At 39.7% G+C, this 13471-nt stretch overlaps 1 protein-coding gene across 4 annotated transcripts in view; it reads left to right on the forward strand.

Annotated features, from left to right (window-relative positions):
- Positions 1-1531: 1531 nt before the first annotated feature.
- Positions 1532-13471, forward strand: part of myo3b (myosin IIIB) — a 55807-nt gene continuing 43867 nt past the window's right edge. The window contains exons 1-7 of one of the 4 annotated variants that reach the window (XM_025063764.1): positions 1532-2737; positions 3133-3316; positions 6085-6219; positions 6570-6674; positions 6907-7006; positions 7984-8060; positions 8784-8929. In XM_025063764.1, the coding sequence (XP_024919532.1) occupies positions 2709-2737; positions 3133-3316; positions 6085-6219; positions 6570-6674; positions 6907-7006; positions 7984-8060; positions 8784-8929 (776 nt within the window). In that variant the 5' untranslated portion in view covers positions 1532-2708. Of the gene's footprint in view, positions 2738-3132; positions 3317-4218; positions 4401-6084; positions 6220-6569; positions 6675-6906; positions 7007-7983; positions 8061-8783; positions 8930-13471 lie in introns of those variants that run through there. The other 3 variants (XM_008328639.3, XM_008328638.3, XM_008328641.3) reach the window with 3 other exon arrangements.

Raw genomic sequence — 13471 nt, forward strand, 5'->3', positions numbered from 1 at the left:
AAGGTCATCTTTTAACTAAAATTGCAAGGGTTTCTGACAAAGCATGTAATACCTTACCAAAAAAAAAAAAAGAATTGTTTTGAACAAAAGAAAAGCTGAATAATTTAAAACTTTCAGTAGGGGATTATTATTAAGAGGTCCCTGCTGTTGCACAGATAAACTAAAAATAAACATTTTTTATGGCTGAATTGCTGATACTCTTTTTCTAAAAACTATATTTGTAACTATTTTATTATATTTTTCCAGTGAACTGTTCCTGTTTGCTGCTGGTGTGACTATTGTTCTCTTCTTTAGTTTGGTCCCTGGGGGATTTGAACTCATGTCAACAAAAGCATCCAATCCCGTCCTGTGTTTTTTTAGATGCAATAATGCCCTTTTTATTTACAGTAGTTCTGTTTTGTAATTCTAGACTTTAACTGTATTTTTTCCCAAACCATAGCTGCTACATTAGCAGCTGCACTAGTGCTGTCACTGAGATTAAAGGTGTCAGATGTTCTTATATGAATTAGTTACAGCTGCATGAGTACTGAACAGCATGTGCAGAGGAGGACAACAGAAATCACATGACCTACGTAGCAACTGTTAGGAACTTCCTAGTTACCTGCGTGCAACCCGAGACGCTTCATATCAGCCTCCATTATGACGAGCTACATCTGCCAATTGAATATTTAACACTGCTGCGGATCAGGTTGCAGATTAGGAATAAATTATTAATCCCTATAGATGCCTTGAATTGGTCTGGTACACTAGGCGTAGAGCGTGGGGGAGAAACAAACACTTTCACAGAAACAGGTAAGTTTGACTCTTGGTTTGATAATCTGAGCTTTTCTGATCTATAAACTAGTTTGAATATTTTATAGATGCAAATGTAGCAAATAGTAGCTGCATGTGCCTGTGTAATATTTGAGTTGTCTTATAATCAGAATAGAGCAGATGATAGTGATAATTACACTGTGTGAATGCTGAACTTTGTGCTGTCGTCTGTAGAACTAGATGCTTGTGAAGTATCTGAAATATGCTATTGGTTAAAGTCAATTACATGTTTTGGCCTGCAGCTGCACAATGTGACTCGAAGTCCTTCCAGTGCTACTGGGCACAGCAGACAAGTAACTGTTGAAAAGGAATATAAGCCATTTGTTAGAAAAGTCACTGGAAGGTGCCTTGGCAACAGGTGACCAGTGTTGCGTTCAGTGCAGCGTCAAGACAAATGGAAAGTAAACAGGTTTGGATCCTGTTGATTAATAAGGCAGGTGTGGTGCATTTTTCACACGCAGTTTGAGATGGGAGATTAACTTCAGAACAATCAGTGATGGATGATTAGACTAGAGACAAAAAGAGAAACTGTGGTGTGTAATGGATTGTGTTGTTTGGCTCGTTTTATAGTCGTAAATTGTGTGGTATAAGTACATCCAGTACTATATATATTCCTAAAACTTAGAAAAGGACATTTTTTTCTTTGACTATAATCTGAAGTGTTTACGTTGATTAACATGTGACAGAGTACGCTAGTACATACATAGACGCTAATCAAATGTATTGTAAATAACAATATCTTTATAATAAAATTAAATAATGTAATAGTTGTGGAAACAACACAGGATGTGGAAAAAGGAAACACAGGATATCAAATATTTATATTTATATTTTTAAAATACTTGTCTTATGTCTTATATCTTATGATTTCTTCTCAATATTTCTCTTTTTTTTACATTATTGATACAGTTCATCGTTTTTTATGCGTTAAGTTGTTTTTACTATTTATAATATTCAGTATTCTTTACTCACTCCATATGCAGATGACACCCTCGTTTATATTCTGCACCTACCAGGAAGGTGTTTTCTTTTATTGGTTATTGGTGTTGTTTTATTTGCCGTTCTGGTCTTTTATTTCTGGATTTTTAAGTCATGACACTTGCTCTTCTTGAATTTCAATCTCAACCAGGTTGACCTTGTTAGATAAAGCTTAAATGAATACATTTACCTATTGCTATCACATGCTTCTCCTTCAAGGACACAGTAAAGGATATCAGTTACATTGCAGTATTGTTGAGTATGAAGTATCCTCAGGGTACTGGCATATCCATCTGTGTGCTTCATAACAGTAGATCATCATTCAACATTTCTTTCCACATCTATGCACTTTAAAAAGAGCTACTTTGTCCTTGCCTCCAGGGTCGTACGGACCCTGTGACGCACATAACATGTTCATGACAAGTGAACCCGTCGTGTGATGCTACACAAATATTCCTCTCCATCATGTTTATCAGCAGGATGTTCAATTTCACACAAGACAAAATGGGACACATGTTTTGAAAACAACACCAACATTCCCCTAATTCATCATGCACTAGTCTGCTGTTACTGTCACCACTACTGTGAAGTGCCTGCTATAGAATCAATGTCAGCCTCCTACTACTGCACTGGTCATCAGTTTCCCCCAAAAGCAACTATTTGTTGGTGAAGGTGCAGCTCTTTTCCACTGCTCGTTCAGCACAACGCTTGTCAAGTTAATCTCTATCTAATCCAATTGATCTGAGGGAGATTGCACTTAGTGGGTGCTGACAACGTCCCTGTCATTGAGAGACGGCTGATTCACTGTCAGTGTCAAACGCCACTTGTTTGCCAGCCGTACCCTCCAAGAGGCAGTAGGTATTGTTATGTCATGATTACTTGAGACTCGTTTAGTCTTGATTTTTTTTTCTCCTCAGATGAGTCAGAAGGAAGTAACACGCGCCATGTAAGTCATGTCCTCTCCACCTACAGGTGCTTCGTTACTGCTGCTTCCTTGTTGTCTTGATTTTCTGCTGCTGTAAACCTGTTAAATGACTCCCTGGGAGGATGTAGCTGTTTCACTGTGTTAAATGAAGAGGTCTTTTGGGAGTAAATGTACTCTTCTGTATGCAGCACTTACACTCCTGGCTGTACACAGTCCATACATTTTCACTTCAAGACTCTGAGATAAGTTTGTTTTTACCAGCAATGAAAGTCAAAAATGCATTGTTGGTTTTTTTTTTAAAGGAAGCTACATTTATCACATTTTATAACCCCCACAACAATGTACAATGAGTTTTTGTTGTTGTGATGTATTAGATTTAACAACACTGTTGATCTCTCTCCTGCTTTGTCTCACAGGAAGTCACTGTTTGGGCTTTATCCCTACCATTCTAGCATGATTGGCCTAGAAAACCTGGGCGATCCGTCAGGAAACTGGGATATCGTGGAGACCATCGGTAAAGGAACATACGGAAAAGTTTACAGAGTGAACAACAAGAAGGATGGAAGTCAGGCAGCAGTAAAAGTCCTGGACCCAGTCAACGTAAGTCACACGAGAGGTTGTTGGCTCAAGGAAGTGGAGCCAAAGTGACCCACAGTTGTGGCAAGAGTGGGCACTAAATGTAGTCATTCCATGCCATATGTGGGCTAAATAAAAGCTTCAAATGTGCCAAACCTGGTTAAAATTTTAATCATATAAAACACAATAGATGACTATACAAAATAGTCCACAGTCTATAGTCTTAAATAATCTCAACTACAAACTTTTCTGGGAAAGCTTACACATTTCTTTACACATTATAAAGAAACATTCAGGATTTAATTATGCCATAGCTTAATCTGACTTTTGTGCTTAATTTAATCCATCAGAGCATGTACTGTAGTTACTTGCTGAAAAGTAATTTAATGCCCGGTTTTCACTTTTTTGGGTTTATCGACCTTAAAATGAAACCTGTAAACTCTTTGCAGCCCATCATCGAGATTTGATGGGCTCTGTTTTAAAGGGCTTAAAATCAGATAATATCTTTACAAGTTATCCAGCTTTAGCAGTTTTCCTGCCTTTATCTGCCACTTCACAGACAGGCTCACACGGCCGCAGAGCTGAATTCTGCTTTATGAGAACTATCGTTCTCAGATTTTATTAACCTGCACTTCTTAACAAATGTGACTGCAGCTCAAGTTTGGAAGTTAAGTTAGTCAAGTTAAGTTAATAAGTTAATTTGATCATTTCTGTCAGGTGTGGGAATGGAAAACAAACATCTGAGTAAATGGATCTTTATTATTTTCCTTTTTCTTCTTCTTCATTCAACACATCAGTGGCTTAGAGAAATATTCGTTGAATAATCAATCTGGTATATCTGTTAATTGTTCTTATCCCGGATTGTGTTTTTTTATCTTAGGTCTCGTTTTTATAATACGAGCTTTTATTTTGAAAGAGCTCCGTCGTAATCACGGAGTTCCGCCCTAGTAATCAATGACGACAGACTCGAAGAGGGGGTAAAAGTAATTAATTAAAAGAATTTTTCGAGGAATTAGCAAATACCCGTGGAGGCACAAGCTCTTACGTTGGTTTTAGGATTTTCATTAAAAACCTGAACACTTCAGTTTAAGTGTGACGCCATCTTTCGGTGGGTTATGCTACAAAGAACACAATTCATATGCGGTGGTAATTATTGTCTTCTGCTATATGCTAACATATAGATATGTTTACCTTGCAAGTTTTCCAGCAATCTAAGATATTTTTTGTCATAATCGAACACTTTAAATAATGTTAAAAATGTTAAAAAAGGTTCAGGACGGAAAAATGTCATCGATTGGAATATTTCGACTTTGTTAAAATCAATAGTTGTGAAAGCCTAAGCCTGTGTAGTGAAAATGAAATGAAATGTGAAATGTTCTTCCTGGTTGTTGTTTTTACTATGGAAGGAGTGTCGACATGCATTTATCTTTTCCGTTTATTTTTTATAGCGTAGGGTCAGAAATTAGTGAGGCTTGGTACAAAGATTACCCCCCCCCCCAAAAAAAAACCTTGAACTTCTTATTGGTGTTTAATGGGCCTTTAAATATTCAAAGTTAGAGTTGAATGTAAACTTTGTAGTTAACAAAACTTTGACTTTGAATATTATAGTTAAAACATTTTCTTGTGTAAAAGTGTAAAAGTCCTTGCATACAGGAAAAGAAAAGACTAATTTAAAAGTAATGTTTATCTAAGGTCACATTCTTTTTAGAATACTTGCAGTAGTTTTCTTTGCATTCAGTTTGAACATTTTCCATCAAACATAGGTAGTGCATCATAACAATACTTTGTATAACTTGTGTTTCTCTCTATGAACATGTAACTTATCTCAGCAGTGGAGCCACTCACACAGAGTAAGTTTCCGGTCCCTGTTCCCGCTCTCCCTCTTCATTCCCTTGTTCGTGCTCCACTGGTGTATAAATACATCAATGTCTCCCCTTCTCATTTATTTCCTGTCATGTTATGTCTGACGCTCCCTCTCCTGGAAGTGTAGCTCCTGAAGTAGCCGTTCACACGCTGTATGTCTTTCCATTGGTCTGTGAGATAAGGTTGCTATAGACTTTGTGTTTTCTCCACACCATGCTCCTGACACTTGGTCTGAGAGCATACTGTGGTTGTAGTGCTTGAACAATTCCCCATCCCGGCAGCGCTCTCCATGTTGACGTCCCCTGATGCCCGTGAAGATGAAGCTGCCTCTTCTCCCATCCCTCTCCCTGATTAGACCACAGACACTATCACTCAGACGGCCTGGAAGAGAAATTCCGCCTCTGTGTCTGTTTCTCTTCTGTCCCTCTGAGATTTACTCTGATAGAAAAGGCGAGTCTAGATTTAGTTTAGCTGCCAAACCCTTTACTATTGCTACCTGGTTTATTTGGCTACATTTTGAAGTTGATTTAATCAGAATTACAGGTTGGGTATGGGTGGTACATTTAGTTTTCTTCCAGCTTTTAAAACAAACAGCATGTAGTATCCCCTCACACCCTGCAGGGGGCGCTAATAATATAGTCAAATGCCCAGGAGCAGGGGTTGAATGGGTGGGTAAAACAACAATCATCAATTTGGATACAACTCTCTGCTGTGCTCACCTCAAATATTCTTTAAACTGTTTTGTCACAAAAATCACATTTAAGGACTTAAACAGAGAGGATACTTTTTTCCGCCTAATAAACACTTCAGGAGTTGTTCTAAGCTTGTGACTTTTGTTTTGCATATTTTACCTACAACACATAAACTAAAATGCACTTCAGCATCAATTCTCTATCTGTTTAATGACTGTCTTTTTATGCTCCTTAAAGGACGTGGATGAGGAGATAGAAGCAGAATACAACATCCTGAGGACTCTGTCAAACCATCCTAATGTGGTCAAGTTTTATGGAATGTTCTACAAGTCCGAGAGTCTGTCAGGGGGACAACTGTGGCTGGTGCTGGAGGTAAGATCTGTGTTCAGTTGGGAGAGAAGGAATACCAGTGTGAAAGTTGTCAGGAATGTAGAGAATGTCTTTTTCCCTGCAACAGTGCAGGTGCAAGCACTGATATGAAAAATCTAATGACGTATGGTTTTTTACTATGCTAAACTTTTTCTTTGCTTTTCGTGGATTTAGACATATCCTAGATTTTGAAATAGAACTTTTGCCACATTAGGTGTTGGTGCTGCCTGGCTGTGAGTGTGTCTCTGTACTCCCCTCACTTCTGTGTGTGGGCTCAGCTCTGACCATGAATCATTATCTGCAGCAGTTTGAAAGATGGACGAGTCACTTGAGTTTCTCTGTCTCCCTCTTAGCTGTGCAACGGTGGATCTGTCACAGAACTCATCAAAGGTCTGCTCATGCGAGGCCAGCGTCTGCAGGAGCCCGTTATTTCATACATCTTGTACGGCGCCCTTTTGGTAAGACGGCCTGCTGCAGAGCCGCTAATGTTAGACAGCAGGTGTGATGCAAACATGCAGAGAGCATGCTGGGAAACATTTTTTTAAACGAGAGGAAGTGAGACAGAGTCTGTCTTTTTGTTTTTCTTCTTATATTATGTGTGTTAGTAGGGATGACGCAGGACTTTTTATGTGATTAGAATCTGTGCTGTGACTCTCATGATGTTTTTTTGTCCTCCAACTTTTTTAAAAGGGTCTGCAACATTTGCACAACAACCAGATTATTCATCGTGACGTCAAAGGCAACAACATCCTGCTGACCACGGAGGGAGGAGTCAAACTGGTTGACTTTGGTAAATAGTCTTTGAAAAAGGGGAATTCACAATCCCAAGATTTTCACAGTGACACAAGAACATCATCTTTTAGTTTTATTGGTCCTTTATTGGTAATTTGACCTATCACATACGACACACCACAGTCACAGCTAACAGGAAGTACACATCAGCATATTTGTTAAAGAAAACACATCACCGATGACAGATGTCTAATGTTGGGCCCCATGTTCTACAGCATCTCCTAATGCCTCTCTGACGGCTGTGCACTGATTGCTGATGTCCATATGGTTGTGTGTGATTCCTGTTGTTGTCAACGTGCTGTCTCAGTGACACCCAGAGGGCATTTCTTTGTATTTGTTAATAGAGGCATGAAATTATTGTGTTACGGAAGTCACCACTCAAGGTCATTGTGCAGAAAATTCTTATAGAGAAATGTTTTATTTTTTCAGAATTTATTTACACATTTAATACAGTGATGTCATGTTATTTCCAGTCAAAGATCAGTCTCACACTGACATCATCATGTTCAACACCATTAATCGGACTGTGATCACATTTCCTCTAAACTCTGGTTGTTGAAGTCAGACGACCGTGAACTGGAGATGCTGGTTATTCCCTGGACTCTGGTTCTAACCCCAGGCTATTGCTGCTCATTTAAATTGCATTATTTGATCCTTTGCATATTAAAGAGAAACTGTTAAAGCGAATGACTTTGACTCTGCCCCGGGGCAAGTTTATGTCCTCTGTGTCCCGGTGATGAAGTGGACTCATGCTGATAAAAATCTGTCCCGCTTAATTTGAAATGATTGTAGCACATTATTATTGTTAGTATTATTATTACTGCCTGGCAGGCTGCCAAGCTAAATATGCCAGGATTTATTGATTAATTTAAAACATTTATTCTCTGCTGTAAATTTGGTTTATTTTCCTCCCAGCTGTTAACAGTAGGTTTTATATCTAGTAAAACAACAAAATGGTTTCTTATTTATTTATAGGTGTTTCAGCACAACTGACCAGTGCACGACTGCGGAGGAACACATCGGTCGGGACTCCGTTTTGGATGGCTCCTGAGGTCAGAACCACAAACATCATCTTTAACAACACAACAGTAAACGACAAAAGTTCACACAGCGTAAAACAATGTTTAAAATCACCACTTTAAAATGAAGAGAAGAAAAGAGGCTGAGAGGCAGGGTCGGGTATTTCTGTGTGACTCTCCCCTGTGTCATTGTGTATTCCTGGCCGTGGGTGCAGCTCTGAAGGTCATTTCAAGGTTAATAGCTGAGAGAATGCCCCCTCCCCTTTGCTCCCCCTGAGCTTCCTCTGTGGCAGAAATGAAGTGTAGTGATTGGATGGGTAAAAGGGAGAGACCTCCTGGGTAATTAGAATGGACTGAGCTGTAAAATGCAGTGTAATGTTATAATAATTATTGACTGAGTGAAGCTCAGACCAGGAGCTGCTGGACTGACCCATCTCTCAGTGTTTAAACAGTCCATGAATACCGAGATTTTCTGTAACTCTGCCAGATTTTTGACATTATGGAAGCACAGAGGAGGAACACTCAGGTTTATGATCCGATTTAACATAAATGTTTTTAATTTATGACAGAGTTTCGCCCAAGTTCTGGCAATAAAGCAGTGTTTCAGAGAAATATGGAATAATATTTAGATAAAATAAGATACTCAGCAGTTAAAAAGTGAATTAATCCCAGCTCACTGGCCTCCATTAAAGAGAAGTGTGTATTTTGGTGGCAACTGGATGTTAATCTGATGTTGTGACGGTGTCATGTTGTCAGGTCATAGCCTGTGAGCAGCAGTTCGATTACTCCTACGACGCCCGCTGTGACGTGTGGTCCCTGGGAATCACAGCCATTGAGCTGGCAGATGGAGACCCACCTCTGGCTGAGATGCACCCAGTCAAAGCCCTCTTCAAAATTCCAAGGTGAGTCCACTGGAGGGCGCTCCAAGCACACAGCTGAGGGCAGCTCAGGTAAAGACACTGACAGATTCAGCCTCCTCTTCTGTGAGGAGGACAATAACAAAAGTGAGTGTGACAGTGAAGGTGATGGGAGGAAAAATGATAGTCGCTGCACTCGCAACCCCCCCCAACATTTTATTGTGACTGTTCCATTTTTCTTTTTTTCTTTTTTACATCTTTTTGCCATGTTAAAGGAAGCATCTGCTGAGTAATCAGCATTTGCACCTCTTTATCATCAGAAATAACAGAAGTGGCCTCTGCACAAGGTCATGAGATGTAATCTGGAAGAATATTCTCTGCTGCAAACAGTATGCACGTGCGTGTGTGTGTGTGCGTGTGATAATCATGTAAGAGCACAGTGGCTACATGCGGTTGACCTTTTCCTATCAGGCACAATCATGCAATTATCTCCCAGTTAGGTGGAGATATGCTCCTCTGATTGCAATTTGCATTGCATTGATTAGCTCCATTCACAGGAAGATGAGGCCGTCATCACGTCCCTGTCACAATCTTATCTCCTTTCTGCCAAACCAGGTGAGGAGCAGGGAGGGATGGATGCAAACGCAGCATTTTATCAGCACGTAAATTTCAAATTCACAAATAATCACAGGAGAGAAAGGAGCGCTAATGTAGAAAGTCTTTTTTTCTCAGGGTACTTTTTTTATGGATTTTAGCTGCACATTAGCTGCAGCTAACATGACAATTTTATATTCAAATAATGAATGTAAGGCAGTTTGAAAACCACTCTTCCAGTAATCCTGGAACATTGACTTTTCTAACATAACAAAATAACAAAACTAATTTTAGAAGTAGTAAAGTTTTAGGCCTAGTATAATGAGTGGTATTGACGAGTCATCACATTAATAAAAAGAAAATCTATGTTGGTGAAAACCTACATATGACCGAGGATCTGTGCTGAAAAGCAAAACAATCTAAACCTACTTAATAATTACATTAAATTCAGATCTGGAAAAAGGCTGCACTGATCTTATGGAGGGGGTGCAGGTGGGGGGCAAATACATGTTTTTTTCAGCTGCGTCTCTTATCAAAAAGTGTCTTAACAGGAGCAGACAGATGCATTTCCCTGATGACTGTCTGTTCCTGCTTTATCAGTTGAAATTCATGAGAGCCTTTGACTTTGGAGTTGACTTAGACATTAATGGAATTGGAAATTTATCTTCACTGGACATCCCTCCATCTCTCTTTCAACACAGATATTTTGTCCTTTTGGTGCGGTTTGGGAGCTCAAAGGTTTAGCAGCGGCGGTATAAATCACGGCGGACGTGTCGGACCATGAAATGATTCTGTTAACATGTCGTTTATCTCAAATATATTTTCGCATCACTGCGGCAGACCAGACAAAATCCTGGAGGAAACGTGGTGTAAATGATGACTCCCCGTATGAATTACTTCGGAAATATGGAAATGTATTTCACCTTTGGGTCTTTAGTGTTGTCGGGAGTGATTCATGATGAAATCAAAGAGATTCATCTGCCTGGCTTTTGACGATTGCAAAGTTGTTCATTTCAGACCTGGAAATCTTTTCAATTTAATACGTCACAAACCACAGGGAGCCTCTCATGAAGCATTGTCCTTGGCTGGTACGGTACATTATGAAATCCATATAAACACTACATGTAATAAACATGTGATATGTGCTGTTAATATTCCGGGACGTTACAGTTGAATACAGGAGTGTTTCCAGGCCGAAGGTTTTACTGGTGTGTTGTTAATCTGTCCTGTGTTTCAACCACAGCATCATCCTCTTATCAGAGGGGGAGAAAATACAACATGTGCTGCTATGTTTCAGTGTAGGATTCTACTGTGATTAACCTGTGATTATAAACTGTCTCACTGAAGATGTCTCTCACGTCTGCCAAGCTAAAGATTCACATGTTTTCTGTGATGACCATGTACTGTAGACCCTCCACGGTGTGGGCGGGGGCCGTTGCCATTATGTCACAGGTTTTGGTTTTGTGATTGTTAACGTGACACACGTGGTGATGAGTCTGGTCCCAGCAGGCTATAAAACGATGATAGTAGCTGTGACGGCCTGTCAGAGGAGACGCCGACGAGCTCCATGAATAAGGGTCACCTCTGTTTGTGCTTCAGAAATATCTGATGGTTGATGAGATGTGACGGGCCATCGGTCCGTGGATGGGCTTACACTATAGGAGGAGGAGGATTTCTTTTTCATATACGGTCGGGTTTTTTTAAGCAGAATCCAACTCTTTTGAGGATTCCCTCCTCCTCGGATTTTCCTGACGAGAACATCATCATCTCTGTGGTGGTCATGGGTGTAGGTAATGGAGCAGATCAAAGGGTAAAGTTATAAAATCATCAAGTGCAAAATTAATTAGGGCCACCAAAGACAAAGATGGTGTGAGATATTTAATAGGCACAAAGGTTAATGGCTTGAACAAGTGTTCTTCTCTCCACTCAACCCTGTAGTGTCCATGTGATGTTCAACCAGATTCAAGTCTTTTAAGGCAAAGTCGGCCAAGGTTGTATGTTGCAGATTAGTTGTATGAGAAGATTCAATAAATGATGAAGTATTAAGATTTATTAAAGATGTACTAGGACAGGGGTTCTCTGTAGGAAGATGGTCACATGACTTCAAAATAAAACATCCTTTAGACTTCTGTTAGTATTGGAGTCTTAAAGTATTTGAAGTATTTTGAAAAATTGCACACTCTTAATGAAGAAAGTAAATAGAAATGACTGGATTCTCTTGAAACTAAATAAAATATCAGTTGTTTCACTGCGGCCCAGTACAAATTATCCATGGACAATTTAATGCAGTTATTTTTTTAAAGACTGAATTAGTCTTTTTGGACAAAAAAAAAATCATCATCACACACTGGCGCTGTTCTGAGTCTTTTTGGACAAAAAAAAAATCATCACACACTGGCGCTGTTCTGTCCCCCTGCTGGCCACTTGATTGATTGTAACATTTGCTCCAACATCTCCTTCCCTGATGCAGTGACTTCAGTTGCTGTGTGTGTGTAGCTTTTAGCAATGCAGCGGCTGTAGACATGATAGATGTAGCTGTGGTTCTCCCTGTTCATGCATATATGCTCAGAGAAGTGTCAGTGCTGTGGCTCAGGTGATGGATGGTTTCAAATTCTAAAAGAGTGCTCTGTTCACTAAGTAAGTCTTTATTTTGGACTCATTCTCTCTTAAGCCTGTCTAAAGGCCACAGTGTTCCTGCTTTGAGAAACGTATTCACTGGGTGGAGAAATGTATTCACTGTATGTGTATATGTATTTGCTTAAATGTAATTTAGGGCTGGACTGAAATACATGAGAAAAGTGATTTTAAATATTTGCTTAAATGTTTACCGCAAATGTAGATGTAGCCCTTGTTGCAATTTTACCTGCTATACACAGAGTCATTTATGTCTTAAATTATGTTTATTTGAAGTGATAATGTAAGACATGAATATTAGTGAATTATCTGTGCATATGGTTACCTCAGTTGTTCTGGCACAGTTCAGTTTTTGTCACATTTCCTGGCTGAACCATAAAAAACGAGGACTGTCGAAAAACCTATTTGCACTTTTGCTCTATTGAAAATCAATGCGCAACTTTTGTTCCAAACAGAGAAGATGAAAATATAAGTTGATTTGCCCCCGGTGGATTTTTCTCCTTCTTTATGGCTGAGTTGGCTGCTGTCAAACGATGCTGACACCTCAGTGATTTTGCCTGAACCCACTCTGAGCAGCGATAAGATCCCGAAAAGCCATTTGTGTTTACAGTGTGAGGCAGCTCTCACACAGATAGTAGAAGAAAAAAAATATCAGGATTTACCGAGCACAATGAACCCACTTGACAGTGTTATCATCAGCGCTGCTGTATTGACTTTGTAATGCATGAGCAGTGTGTGTTACCGCATCAAGGCGAAGACGTGTCTTCGGGCTCATATTAGAGGTTTGCGTTGGAGCCGTCACTTACAGGCTTTGATCTGCTCTTTGCAGAGGATTGCCTGCCTGAATCCTTATCAAAGCCTCCACAAACCCAACGCTGTGGAACATGACAGATTCTGTACCCAGACATTCTTTTGGGGAAAAAAACAAGACATTAAATATATATAATGTCACTTGAAGTGTATCTGCATCAACAGAAGCTCTGCATTGATTGTGATGGGTTTACATCAAAATATTTATTTTTTTAAGCCATAAAGATATCATGTTCTGTGAAAGACAAATACCTGAAAATTAATTAACACAGCTAATAGATATCTAAACCATGGTCTGCCATTATTTTCATCACTGTGACAAAACCTCAGCCTCCAGCTGTCAGCTCTCAGTGAGGATGGCTGTACACGGGCCCATCCAGCCTTGGCTCCTCATGCACACCTGCCTCCTGTCATCGTGTGCACTTGAAGTGTTAGCCTCATTATAGATGGCCTCCGTTAATGCTGCTGACAGAGGTATAACTAGCTCCCATAACTTTTGTCTCCCAATGGCAGATGCCTGCTGCCAGACAGTGCAGCAGCTCTTATCGT

The sequence above is a fragment of the Cynoglossus semilaevis genome, chromosome 16 (genome assembly GCF_000523025.1).
Source record: "Cynoglossus semilaevis isolate Cse_v1.0 chromosome 16, Cse_v1.0, whole genome shotgun sequence".
In the NCBI taxonomy this organism is placed as follows: domain Eukaryota; kingdom Metazoa; phylum Chordata; class Actinopteri; order Pleuronectiformes; family Cynoglossidae; genus Cynoglossus; species Cynoglossus semilaevis.